Below are 14,998 nucleotides of genomic sequence, written 5' to 3'. Positions count from 1 at the left end.
GGCCCTTTGACAGAACTGGGAAGGTGCGATAATAAAGGTAATTTTAAGTCAGAGAGGATTGTGGCAGGAAGGATGGAAAGAACAAAAGATATATCTGTTATAGGGTGAGGCCAGGTCTGATGGGTTACCGGGGTTAGTTAGGTGGCGGTAATATTTTTTTGTCCATGCTATGTGCTACTAATAGCAGGGCTGCGAAACTAGCCAGCAGGTCAGGCTGTACTAATGGAGAGAAATAAATTAAGGAGCTAATGAGCTGTTATCCTTGCAAAGATAACTTCCATGAAACTAGTACTGATGTTGCTAGAATACCAGGCCATTAATGCCAGGATAGTTTCTTGCTACTTAGGATATACTGTGCCTTTGCAAGTTTTACAAAGCTTTTTTTTAATCATTTACTTTTAAAGGGTAGATATCTGTGAATTTGGTGAGAACTGCATTTATGCTCACTCCTATGAAGAGCTAGAAGAATGGCTAATGCGGTCAGAGGTTGGGCAAAGTCGGAAGAAAACAGCAAAATATCAAGGGCTTATTTCCTTTCGGGACAGTTTCCTTGAGGAATACAGGAACTGTGGGAATGAAGTACTGATTGTAAGGTTTTTATTCATCAATAATTATTTTAATTTTTTTTGTCAGTGGTGTCCGGTTTTATTAATATTTATTTACAACCTAGTTGATATTACTGCAGATGCTTTAATGTTATATATTGATTTACAGATGTCGGAGGAAGTTGGTGATATAATTGTATCATGTGATCGTGACTTAAGGGTACCCCGTTACAATAAAAAAAATAAACTCAAGTGGAACTTCCAGATACAATCACAGGTAGATATTCACTTTTCTTTTTCAAGTATGGTATAACTGAATACAAGCAATCTGAACAGCAAAAACAACATGCCGAATGATATTTCAGCATGGATGAGTTCCAAGCTTGAGTCCTATTGCACATCTAATTGTGAACAGTGGGCAATTAAGCAGCCAATATGAGGAGGAGGATGCTCCACGAATGTCTCCATCCTCAAAAATGACAAGACCCAGTATGTAAGTTAAAGATGAGGCCATGATTAGTCAGAAGTGCTGACTGAATAATTTGATTCATGGAAGACACATACTGTAAGTCATAGAATCATACAGCATGGAAACAGGCCATTTGGCCCAACTCATCCTTGCCAATCAGTGGGCGTTCTTTCGTATTAATCCCATCTCCCAGCACTTGGTCCATAGCCTTCCATGTCTAGGCGATTCAAGTGCTCATCTGGAGACTTTTTAAATGCTGTCAGTGACTCAGCTTCAACCACTCTCTCAAGCAGTGCGATCCAGGTACTTCCCACTCTCTGGGTGAAGAATGTCCCGCTCATAAACCTCTTCAACACCACCCCCACCCTCAATCTGTGTCCTCTAGTTTCATCTTTCTCTGATAGGGGATATTGTAAATGTGGATGAAGGCTTGGGGTGTATATAATACTTTGTACGTGTGGTGAGGTAATGCCAATCAAATTATTAGCATAAAGAGTTCTGAAATACTGGTGATTAGTTAAAAGACTTAGCTGTGCTAATAAATGTAATTATGAAGTTTCTCTCTTTGTACAGCTGGGCTATAGAAAAACCTAATAAATGCAAGGTCTAATATAAAGAAAGTAGCACCCCACTACATTTTTATGAGACCTTTTTTTAGGCTTCATCTCGTAAACTGACTGATAATGTGGAGTCCCAAGGAACATACAGAAGACAGCCAAGAGATTGACCTTTGTTTTAAAGGCTGTCAGTTACCGCATGGAAATTTCTACTCAGGAAAAACATAAGGCTGGAAATTCTTCAGTGTACATTTTCATGCTATGAAGAAGCTGTGTGCAGGGAGCCTGTGATAGTTTAAGGCAGAGTATTGAAGGTCAGATAACATCCCTTGTATATAATGTGCAGTCCAATAAGCTGACCACACACAGTCATGCAAAAACGCCTTTTCTCAGCAATCTCCAGCAATTGGAGAGGTTTGTGATGATGGAAAAAATTCTGGTGAGGAGATTATGGGTGGGGGTGGAAATGATGGGGATAAGTGGTGGTGAGCATGATATGGAGAGGATCCTGGTGGGAAGAGATTGGAGTAAAGGCTGTAAGTGGAAGTTGGGTGAGAAAATCAAAATGGCCTGTGAGCAAACTGATGTCTGGAGTGAGGATATGATTGAATTGAAGAGATAATTATTGAAAGTGAAGAGATGATGGCAGTTTCCTGATGAGATATTCAAGGTGTACATGTCAATAGCTGATCTGAGTTAATTGATATAGGGAGACCCAAGGGAGGTGCATGTCAGTGAGGAAAATATGTAACCAGGTAAAGTATCTGGAATTTGATTTGTTTCTGACACAAGAACTTATTCTGCAGCAAGTTAATGATTGTCAATAAGACCTCTTATTACGAATTGTACCATTTCTAATGGTGGTGACCTACTCACAGCAGAAAGTAAAATAAATTAGTATAGACAGATATTTCAGAACCAAACATTTGATATAAGATACAATATCTTTATTAGTCACATGTACATTGAAACACACAGTGAAATGTATCTTTTGCATAGAGTGTTCTGGGAGCAGCCCACAAATGTTGCCTTGCTTCTGGCGCCGACGTAGCATGCCCACAACTTCCTAACCCCGTATAACTTTGGAATGTGGGAGGAAACCAGAGCACCCGGAGGAAACCCAAACAGACACGGGGAGAACGTACAAACTCCTTACAGACAGCAGCCGGAATTGAACCTGGGGCGCTGGCACTGTAAAGCATTACGCTAACTGCTACACTACCGTGCCTGCCCTTCCAATCATCTCTACATATAAATTTGATTCTTTGAATTAACTCCAAGGCCTTGAAGCATTGGTGTCTTTTTTTCTGCTGTAATCAAAACCTTCATATATTGTATATTTACATTTTATATTTCCTTTCAACACAGGAGTCCATTTGGCCCATCTAGTATGTGGTAGCTTTCAGAGCAATCTGATCGATCCCTTTTCCCTCACTTATTTCTCTGTAACGTATTCTCTTTCTCATGCCCATTAACTCACCCCTATTTCTTCTGCCACCCACCTACATGAAGGGTATTTTACAGGGGCCAATTAGCCTACTATATGATATGTTTCAAAGATGTGGGAGGAAACCAGAGTGTATGGGGGAGACTCAGCTGTCAAGGAGAGAATGTGCAAACTCAGACAGCACCAGAAGTCAGGGTTGAACCCGGGTCACTGGAGCTGTGAGGTTGCAGCACTACCTGATAAAACTAACATAGACTTATCTGCAAATTCTTGGTGAAAGGCTTTTCTGGCCATAATGTTCTTTGGACTTTCACCAATACTGACAGCACTATTTGCATTGTTAATGTGGGTGAGGCCTTGGGATAAAGTCTGACACTTATGTGATGTTTATAGCATGACAGCGCAGCACCCTAATGATAGGTTGATGGAGAACTGAACTGACAAGCAATATATTCTAGAACCTAGCATCCACTCTTGTCATTTTAGCGTATAATAGAATGACATCATTCCACAAAGACAGGCTCTGAGGCTCAGCACGTAAGGGAGAAATCAGGCAGGGTGGTAATGACAGGAGACTCAGTAGTTAGGGGGACAGACAGGAGATTCTGTGGCTGCAAAAGAAACATCAGGATGGTGTGTTGCCTCCTGGCTGTCAGGGTCAAGGATGTCTCTGAGTGGTTGCAGAACATTCTCAAGGGGGAGGGTGAGCAGCCAGAGGTTGTGGTGCATGTTGGTACCAACCACATAGGTAGAAAGAGGGATGAGGTCCTGCGCAGTGAACATAGGACAGAACCTAAAAAGCAAGACCTCAAGGGTAGTAATCTCTAGATTACTCCCAGTGCCACATGCTAGTGAGGGTAGAAATAGAAAGATAGTTCAGATGAATGTGTGGCTGAGGCGCTGGTGCAGGGGGCAGGGATTCAAGTTCTTGGATCATTGGTGGATTTCTTCTGGGGTAGGGGGGTGGCCTGTACAAGAGAGATGGGTTGCACCTGAACCGGAGGGGACCAATATCCCGGCTGGGCAACTTGCTGGTGCTACTTGGGAGGATTTAAACTGGGGGTGGGGGGGAGGGGGTGGAAGAGTTGGGGGTAGGGCCCCAAGCAGTAGAGTGGCTGATGAGAAATCAGAGGATAATACTGTAGCCAATGAGAGCAAGTTCAGTTGTCAGGATAGACAGGAAAATAGTAGAAGGAGAGGAAGGGCCATTGGTTTAAACTGGGGAGTGTTATGGAACAGAGGGACCTAAGAGTGCAAGTGCATAGTTTGCTGGAAGCAACATCACAGGTAGATAGGGTGGTGAAGAAGGCAGTTGGCACACTGGCCTTCATTAGTCAGGGCATTGAGTGTAGGAGTTGGGAAGTTATGTTTCGGTTATATAAGATATTGGTGAGGCTGCACTTGGAGTACTGTGTACAGTTTTGGTCACCCTGCTATAGGAAAGATGTTACTGAATTGGAAAGAGTGTAGAAAAGATTTACCAGGATGTTTCCTGGTAAAACTTGAGGGAAGGAGTTACAAGGAGAGGTTGCGTAGACTAGGACTTATTTCCTGGAACATAGGAAATTGAGGAGTGACATGATAGAGGTGTATAAGATCATGAAGGGCATAGATAGGGTGAAAGTACACAGTCTTTTTCCTAGGGAGGGTGTGCTAAAAACAAGAGGGCATAGGTTTAACATAAGAGGCAAGAGATTTAAAAGGGACATCAGGGGCAGCAGCTTCACACAAAGGGTGGTGCGTATTTGGAAAGAGCTTCCAAAAAATAGAGGGCTATGGGTAAGCCTAGTAATTTCTAAGGTAGGGACATGTTCGGCACAGCTTTGTGGGCCGAAGGGCCTGAATTGTGCCATAGGTTTTCTATGTTTCTATGAAATAGTGGTTGAGGTGGGCACATTAGCAACATTTAAAAGCTATCTAGATAAGTACATGGATAGGAGGGGTTTAGAGGACTATGGGCAAATGCAGGCAGATGGGACTAGCTCACTGGGCAACACATTCGGCATGGACAAGTTAGGCTGAAGGTCCTATTTCCAAGCTGTATGACTGTATGACTCTAAAAATGTAATTCCCACTTTGAGCACATTTGGCCTTTAGCCAACATTTTGCAAGTTTAGTGGAGTGACTTATTCCCTGAGAGCCTAAGCTCATTTGCATTTTGACCAACTAAGGTTTGCTATGAATGAGCATATGTAGCTAGCATTTTAAAAAACTATATATTCTTTGGAATGGATTTAACACAAAATATTCTTAATCACAGTGTCAGTCCACCACATTTGAGTAATTTTAAATTACTGAAAATGACTTTCAAACATATATACAGAACTATTTGTTCATTGTGTTAGGGTACATTGGCTAGTTTCTTTGTAAATTTAAAGAAAAATTACTTTCAAAACTTTTAAAAATGTGCATGTTGTACTCCTAGCTCAAAGAAATAACTTAGTTTTTGAGCTTCCTCAAAGGCCTCTAAGTGAGCAATTAGCTGAAATGGCCAAAGATGATTAATTCACCTTGGGTGTGTGGCAGTTTTCCAGGCAGGACTAGCCGCAGTACACTGTGCTTTAAACGGATTGCAGATGTTTTCTGAATGTAATTTGCTCTTGAAACTCCACATAGCTTATGCCAATTTTGGGCAAATTGAATCAACAAACAGTTTAACTGAGCAGAACTTCTATCCCACTATTTCTATGTGCATTGCTTTCTATCCACCATAGAAAACCCTGGGTGTTTGTTGTTGTGAACTGAGCCACACATGGACAATTTTGTGGGGGGGGGTTCTCATTCTAATCTTACTACATGTTGATCTCTCTTTTCTACGGTTCTTTTTTTGGTCATATACCTTAATATTTCCTTTTGTAGCTCAGATTTTATTTAATAATAAAAACAGAAAATGCTGCAAATACTCAGCAGGTCAGACTGTAGCTGTAAGAGAAACAAAGCAAATGTTTCAGGTCGAAGGCCCTACATCAGAACAGAACTCCGTCTGATGAAGGGACTTCGATCCGAAACGTTATCTCTGTTTCTCTTCCTACAGTTGCGGTATGACCTGTTGCATATTTCCAGCATTTTCTGTTTTTATTTTAGATTTCCATCATCTGCAGCTGTTATAAAATGTTCATTCATGTGATAATCTTCCTCTGAATCACCTTGGGATCTCATACTATTTTAAAGATGCCAGGTTGCTCTCGTTTGTGATTGTAGTAAAATACGACATAAGCTGCTCTATTGCAGTCCCTTAGTCATAGAGTCATAGAGCACTACAGCACAGAAACAGGCCCTTTGGCCTATCTAGTCCAGGCTGGCCTGATCTTCTGCCTAGTCCCATCTACCTGCACCCAGACCATATCCCTCTAAACCCCTCACATCCATGTACCTATCCAAACTTCTCTTAAATGTTACAATTGAACCCACATCTACCACTCTGCTGGCAGCTCGTTCCATGCTTGGAACACTTGGCAGGCACGGTAGTGTAGCGGTTAGCGTAATGCTTTACAGCACCAGCGACAGGGTTCAAATCCGGCCACTGTCTGTAAGGAGTTTGTATGTTCTCCCCGTGTCTGCGTGGGTTTCCTCCAGGTGCTCCGGTTTCCTGCCGCATTCCAAGGACATACAGGTTAGGAAGTTGTGGGCATGCTATGTTGGCACTGGAAGCGTGGCGACACTTGTGGGCTGCTCCCAGAACACTCTATGCAAAAAGATGTATTTCACTGAGTGTTTCGATGTACATGTGACTAATAAAGAGATCTTATCTTACCTACACCACCCTCTGAGTGAATAAGTTCCCCCTCAGATTCCCCTTAAATATTTCATCTTTCACCCTAAACCTATATCCTCTAGTGTAGTCTCAGCCAACCTTAGGGGAAAAAGCCTGCATGCATTCAACCTATCTATACCCCTCATAATTTTGTATACCTCTATAAGATCTCCCTTCATTCTCCTGTGCTCCAGGGAATAAAGTCCTAACCTATTCAACCTTTCCCTATAACTCAGGTCCTCAAGTCCCAGCAACATCCTTGTAAATTTTCTCTGCACTCTTTCAAGCTTATTGATATATTTCCTGTAGGTGGGTGACCAGAACTACACACAATGCTCTAAATTTGGCCTCATCAACGTCCTGTATAACTTCAACATAACATCCCAACTCCTGTACTCAGTGCCCTGATTTATGAAGGCCAAAGGGCCAAAAGCTCTTTTTATGATCCTATCTACCTGTGACGCCACTTTCAAGGAACTGTGGATCTGTATTCCCAGGTCCCTTTGTTCTTCTGCACACCTCAGAGCCCTACCATTCACTGTGTAAGTCCTAACCTGATTTGTCCTCCCAAAGTGCAACACCTTACACTTGCCTGCATTAAACTCCACTTGCCATTTTTCAGCCTATTTTCCTAGCTGGTCAAGATCACACTGCAAGCTTTGATAGCCTTCCTTGCTGTCCACTGCACCCCAATCTCTCCTCTGGCAATAAAATCAGTTTTTTTTTGTTTTGTTTTATTTGTAAGGATGTTACAGTAGTTTTTTTAAAATTCATTAGTTTATTTATCATTAGTTTATTTAAAATTTAAACTAAAAATGTTTTAAGTACATAAAATTATCTGGAATTTATCATTCCTTGCTCTGAGTAGATGAAGGGAGGAGGGATTATAAAAGCCAAATATACAAAAAAAATTGCTGAAGCAAACTGACAACTGGTTAAACTGTGTTTGGCAAAACTGGCAGGTACTTAAAAAAAATGATGATAGTTTCTGAATGTCAAAATCAAAAACATTCACCAACTATTAAAAACCTTTTAAAAAAAAGCAGAGTAACTTTTGAAAACATTTTGTAAGCAGTTGTTAAAAACAGCAATTAATTCTCCTTATCTGATCCCATCAACATGAATGGGAAAGCATTCCCTGTGCCAAGTCCAAACTGACTCGGTATATTTGTACATACTTTCCATCCTAAGTTGTGAGCAATTATCGCAGCTCTGCAAACCCAGTTAGCAAAACGGCAGTGAACCATTGACCTCAACACTGGAGCTTGTGTGGATATCCTGAAGTTATTCACAAGATCACAAGACAAGGGAGCAGAAGCAGGCCATTCGGCCCATCAAGTCTGCTCCAAGGAAAAGGGAAAAAAGAAAAAGAAATGAGAAATTGGGGGGGGGGCAGGTGCAAAAAAAACACACTATTCTAACCCCAATTTCCAGCCTTATCTCCATATCACTTGATACCCCGACTATTTAGATATCTGTCTATCTCTTCCTTAAACGCCTCCAATGATCTGGCCTCCACTGCTGTACCTGGCAAGGAATTCCACAAATTCACCATCCTCTGGCTAAAGAAATTTCTCCTCATCTCTGTTTTAAACCTGTACCTTCTAATTCTAAGATTGTGCCCTTTGGTCCTGGACTCACCCACTTATTCAGAGTTATGAGAGCCATTAAAAAAATGAGGCTCTCAAATGTGAATGGAATTTGAGTACTACTAATGTTATTTTGTTACCTTTGCAGAAAGCGTTGTTGAATGTTGCTCTGTTGAAGAGAGAACCTGGTGCAAAATTTTCACTGGAAGGAGAAAATTTACCAAAAAATTGTCTTAGTGCTGAAGGCAAAAAATTCCAGTCATCCAGAACTTTGTACTTCATTGTAGTCTCATTTGAAGCTGTGAGCATAGGAATTTACGAGCAATGGGTTGTTTTTGATTTTGGAGACCGACCTCTTCTTGTCAGGAAGATTTATATTGGTAAAGAGGATGTTCCTCAAATACCCAATAATCCAACCAGTGATTTCCAATTCGTCAGCCTGGAGAGATGGAACAGTGCCAATAGAAGAATAATACCTTGCATGGAAAGAACTGAACAAGAGCATCTTGTGTTGCAGAAATACAAGCCACCATCTGTAACATTGGAACACAAAACCAAAGACATGGCAAAAATTCCAATAACACCTACAAATTACAGAGAAAAAATGCACAATTTCCTGTACCAAGAGGAGCAGGCCGAAGCTGACATAGTTTCAAGGTGCAGTATCTAACAAGAAAGCTTCTCAGTGCAAAGAAAGGTTCCCAGTCTAGCTCAAACAGAGTCAGAATTAGATATAGAAGAGGGTAAATTTCAGTCTTGTGAACAGTCATTGATTTGAAATGTTCTCATAGCAGCTGCCTGACCTGCTGAGTATTTCTAACATTTTCTGTTAGAGATTTCCAGCAATTGAAGTTTATTACTTTCTCAATAAAAGGGTTGTCTCACCTATAATCCTAAAGTCATCTGATCTAGTTTCTCTTCAAATGCTTACAAAACACAACTTTTGTCACACATGTATAACAAGCAGAGCTTTAATACTTTTTCACCTTCTACATTTATTAATTTTACTAACATTTTATTTGGTTCTACTACTACTGGAATTAGACTTAATGTTTTCAGGAGTAAAATACTGCAAATGCTGGAATTTTAAAATAAAAATAGAATGCTGGGAATAGTCAGCTGATCAGGCAGAATCTGGAAAGAGAAACAGAGTTCATATTTCATCTGACGAGAGGTCATTGACCTGAAACATGAACTTTGTTGCTCTTTCCATTGATATTCTCTAAGCTACTGTATTTCTAGATTTAATGTTTGTTTTGTGTTACTTATCAAGGTTTGCTTCAGTATGTATGAGTGTTTCCTTATGCTTGCCACACCTGACCTCGATGTTTAAACAGCTCTCCTTCTTTCTACTGATCCATCAGTGAAATGCTTCTTCCACATTTTTGTTTGGATGAAGCCCATTTAATCTATACATGTTTCTCCCATTTCAAAAGGTTTCTTGTTTTTTGAGACATCAAAACTCTACTTCCCATTCACTAAGAGAGATCTGGCAAACTGTCCTTCATCTCTTGGTAGGTACAGGAAAACGTGTATTCAAATTTCTTTCTGAGTTCCATTGGACTTCCACTTCGACCTCTCAAAGGTTCATACTAAGCAAATATCCTGGTATTCTTTGGAACAATCAAATTGTTTATGGAAACAAAGCAGAGTGTGGTGGTGGGTTGTGGGGGTTGGGGGCTACTGTGGGGACTGGATTTTCCAGCTGAGTCAGAGATGGATCTACCGTACTTCACTAGAAGGTCCCTTTGCAAATGCAAGTGTCAGTGAGTGCACCACTGTCACCTACATGATGCATAACCAAGTGTCATTAGACATCTGGATACTAGCACTGAAAAGATAAGTTAGAAAGAAATACTTAACAGAATGTGGAGATTCAGGATAGCCACTTGCAGCTCCACTGTTGTAGAACATGGAACTTCATGGTTGCACAAGGACTTTGAATGGCCTCTGCCTGTGTCTCCATAGAAGTTCTCGGGAATGTTTTTAATGTTCTATTCTATTGTTGACAGAATGATCAATTCACCATGATCATGGCTGTTCCTCAATCTCAATACTAAATTTCTGCTCTCTCCCCATACACCTTGATGCCTTTTGTGTCTAGAAATATATCTATTTCATATTTAAATATATACAGTGACTCCAAAGCCTTCTGTCATAGAGAATTCTATGGGTTCATCACCCTCTGAATGAAGAAATTTCTCATCATCTCAGTCCTAAATGACTTACCCTGTGTCATGAGACCTTGACTTCAGGTTCTAGAACCCACACAGCCAGGGGAGAACTCCTCCGTACAAGTAGTCTATCTAGCCCTGTCAGAAACTTGTACTTTTCAATGTGATAAACTTCCATTCTTCTAAGCACTTTTCATAGTCCTGCCAACCAAAGAATCAGTCTGATGAACCTTTATTACACTCCCTGTATTGCAAATATATTCCTCCCTTAGGTAGGAAAACCAAAACTGCACACAGTACTCCAGCTCTGGTCTAAGCAAGTTCTTGTGTAATTTTAGTAATTAATGCAAAGATTGTTTCCTGCTGCTCAACTCCATCTGATCATCAGTGGCCTCTCCCTCCACCTGACAGTGTCCTTTCCTTTACCAGTGACAGCTCTCCCCATGTGCCAATCAATGCTCTCCCCCAATACCTTCACCCCCTCTCTCCCTATTGATCACAGCCACAACCCTTTATTGATCTTAGCCTTCCTCATTGATCACTGTCACTCCCTATAATAATTAAAACCCCCCTTCACCAATCGTTGCATCTCCCTCCAAAGGCCCCTTCATCTACCAGTCATTGCTCTATCTCTGTACTGATCCCTGCCGTGCTCCTTCTACCAATTATTGCTCGTTTCTTTTTCCAGTCGTTGGTCCTCCCTTTACCAATTGCAACCCACTCCTGCATCAATTTCTGCCTTTCTTCCTGTACAGATTGCTGCCCTAGTCTCTGCACCATCGGTGACACTTTGTTCTAGGCATCACTACCCTTTTTTTCTGTACTGATCATTACCTTCTCTCTGCTGATTGCTGGCTTGCTTGACTGATCTGCTGATATAAACCAGTTTAAAGGCATTTTTTGTTCTGATGTAAATTGGCAGAAGTGCACTTAGCTGTAAATAAAGCCCAAATCAGAAGAGTTTGGCAAGTTAATCTTATGAAAAATAATTGTAAAACTTTCTTTCAATAGACTCAATCTACAGGTGACCATTTCAATCACTGACATACTGGAAGAAACTACGGAAGGATTGAAGATTGCACAATCTGGAGAGCTCTTTGCTGTTGTTCCAACCCCCCCTGCTCTGACTAATTCAAATGAAGGTTTCCTATTTAAGAGAGCAGTTAAAACTGCACTGTTAACACCAAACCCTTCCGCCAACAATGATGTTTATGAGGTTGCCATCGTCCAAGAGGCTACCACTGAAAGTCGTATTGCTCTAAAGCTTTCACGGCGATGCCACACGGATCTTGATTTCTGCAAAGGAAGCCGCCCTAATGTAGAGATTCAGTTTCAGTTAGACCGACTTACATTTTGCTTCAGGCATCAAGCTGTGGACAAGCTTCCAAATGAGCAGATTATTTTTCCAGACTTTACCACCTGTTCCATTCCGCATTGTACTCATGCCATTCCAATTGGAAATCAAAAGCAACGTGATGCTATTGCCTTCATTACTGGACAACCCAATGGAAACAAAATAGTGACCCCTCTTCTAATTTATGGTCCTTTTGGAACTGGAAAGACCTTTACCTTGGCAAAAGCAGCAATGGAAATAGTGAAGAGACCAGGAACTAGATTGCTTCTATGTACAGATACTAACAGGTGAGTGAACAGTTTTGCTTTGTTTATATCTGGATTTAACAGGAATATATCGCAATTCTTTAATTAATGAAACATTTAAAAAACTTTTGCATAGTACTTTAAATCATCTTAGAACTCCTGAATATTGGTATTATCAGTTTTAGTTGATGTTATTTATGTTTATAAGAAATTTCTGTCCATCACTGTTAAAAGTATAGTCCAAACGTTACATGATACATAAAATTTCTTTTACATTTTATTGTTCTTGTTAGCACACTGCATAAGCAAGGCACTGTAGTTCTCCCACATCCAATTTTGAATGGTGGTGGGCAATAAGGTAACTAGTGGGAGGAGGTGGCTTCATGCATATCCCCACCCTTAATAATGACAGAGTCCAGGATGTGTAGGAAGTTGAAGCTGAAGGACTTGCAACTATCTTCAGCATATAGTGCTAAGTGGAAAATCCACCTTAGTCTCTCTCAGAGGGATGGGCCATCGGGAAAGCCGATCTTTCCCAGTCCTGCAATCCCAATGTTAGATAGTCTTTGGCAACAATTAACCAGATAAACAGAATTAACACAGTGATTAAGTTATTAAATGTTTCCATAACCATTTACATTTAACAGAGAAGAATATTTTATTATTTTCAACAGGAAGCTGATGTTTGCTTCAGGACTGATCTTGTAAATACATTTGATACTTAAGGAAAAGACTATTCTATCAATTCAACAAGGATTTTAATTAAAACTAGATAGACATTCCTGTTATATTGCTTAGGATGAAGCACAAAAAGAAGAAAAAACACAAACAAGGAAGATGACACACCCATTGAGAGCCAACTCAATTTTTCCATTCATAAATTGAGCAGAATTTCTTCTTTTCAGGCATTTCTTGGGAATCAATAATAACATGTTTCCACTCCATTTTTTTGGGTTTTGTCCAATATGGGAACTACAGATTCTTTCATAGATGGGGCAAGTAGAGGGAAGGGATGGACAGGTGGGTAGTTTAAGAGGTGGCATTTTCTTTTTGCCCATTACACAGGACCTCTGCGTGCTCCAGATGGACTCAAGGTTCACAGTATCAGCCCAAAGGCTCTTTCTCCATGAGTATTCATGGCCCAGAGATTTCCAGGAGTCGGTGGGGATGATGCTTTTCTTCAAGGAGGCTCTGAGCCTGTCCTTGAATCTTTTCCTCTGTCCACCTGGTGAACTCCTCTCATGGCAGCATCTGGAATAGAGTCACAAGAGACTGCAGGTGCTAGAATCTGGAGCAACGAACAAGATACTGAAAGAACTCAGCGGGTCAGGTAGCATCTGTGGAGGGAAATGGACAGACAGTGTTTCAGGTCGAGTCCTTCACCTGGATTGGAACATTGACTGTCCATTTCCCTCTAGAGATGCTGCCTGACTGCTCAGTTCCTCCAGCATCTTGTTTGTTGCTTTGGAATAGTGTTTATTTTGGAAATTGGGTGTTGGGCGTGCGGAGGATGTTTCTAGCTCAAGGAGTCTGGGTGAGTATAACTAGGGGGGCCTCAGTGCTAGGAGAGGACACTGATGTTGGTTTGCATGTCCTTTCAGTGCATTTGGAGGATTTTGGAGAGACAATGTTGGTGGCATTTTTCCAGTGCCTTGAGATGCCTGTTATAGTAGTCCACATCCAGGGAGGGGGTATAAATGTAAAAAGGAGCTTACTAAAATATTCCAAATTAAAACTGCTATCAGCCGTTGGTAAAATAATGCAGAAGGAAAACACTTATTTGTTGAATGGGTTGTCTAAGCAACCAATCAACGTCACTTCTTTCAGAAATCTGCATTTTTAAAAATACTTAGCAAATGCATCTATAAAAGCTGGTCATTTTCATCCATTTCTGGCATTTTGAATGTGCACACAGCAAATGATTAAATATAATGACAAGTATGATACTGAAACATGCCACATGGTTCAGCTATCTTTCAGATGCTTATACTCATAATATCAGTTAAAATATGGATTATCATTACCATGTACATCAGCAAGTGGACAAATAAGCCTAGAAATTCCTTCTTGCAACTCCAAAATAAAAGAGCAGTATTGTGCATTTGAAACTGGCTTAGCCTGAGGAAGAGCAATACTGTGCCTATTTCTGGGCCTTTTAGCCCATTGGGCATTTCAACTCCTGATATTCTGGTGGAATTTTTATTAGCACCAGCACCAATACACAAACCAAATGTCCAGTGTGTATTTAAAGTGCACATGACATAAAAATGTTCTTATTGTGGGTAATTGTTTCTTGTTCCTATTCGCTGAGTTCTGCAAAGTGAGGTAAAACTAGTCAATGCTCTCAGACAACATCCTTAAAGCTTTATTAACAATGTACAAATGCTACAACTAAAACAATATAGCGTTAATCAATGCAAAAAGCATTAAGATTTTACAAGAAACTGCCAAAGACCATGATACTCAAATACTTGACAATGTCATGCAGTAGTATGACCTCTGTATTCTAATGACTTTAAACAGCTTTGATCCATTGTTGCAATGATAACATGCACTTCCTTTTACCAGCTTACTTACTGATCACTTGAAGGAGCTCACTTCCATCTATACAGGTGATTGTTTCTGTCACAGTTCCCTTGCAAACTGCACTTTAACTTTCAATATTACTCATGTAAAGCTCTCTAGCTCTAGATGACTTCAAACATTACATATCCTGATATCACTCAGAGAAGACTGTTCCTGCATGTGTATAAAAGATCATTTCTGTAGTTCCTTATTTTAGTTTGCAAAAATAACTAGGTTAAAAGCATTCTTGTTGCAGGAGTCCACCCCAAGTGACTGATGTCCAGAAATCCTAGGGTACC

The 14,998-nt window shown here is 40.5% G+C and overlaps 1 protein-coding gene across 1 annotated transcript in view; it reads left to right on the top strand.

The window, feature by feature from the left end:
* Positions 1 to 14,998, top strand: part of helz2a (helicase with zinc finger 2a) — an 83,390-nt gene that overhangs the window by 23,101 nt on the left and 45,291 nt on the right. Inside the window, 4 exon segments of the mRNA XM_052031471.1 lie at positions 405 to 588; positions 715 to 822; positions 8,510 to 9,018; positions 11,547 to 12,176. Of these exon segments, the coding sequence (XP_051887431.1) occupies positions 405 to 588; positions 715 to 822; positions 8,510 to 9,018; positions 11,547 to 12,176 (1,431 nt within the window).

This window comes from Pristis pectinata, chromosome 16 (genome assembly GCF_009764475.1).
Source record: "Pristis pectinata isolate sPriPec2 chromosome 16, sPriPec2.1.pri, whole genome shotgun sequence".
Taxonomy (NCBI): domain Eukaryota; kingdom Metazoa; phylum Chordata; class Chondrichthyes; order Rhinopristiformes; family Pristidae; genus Pristis; species Pristis pectinata.
The sequence above is the reverse complement of the archived record's forward strand: the minus strand, read 5'-3'. Positions and strand labels throughout refer to the sequence as shown.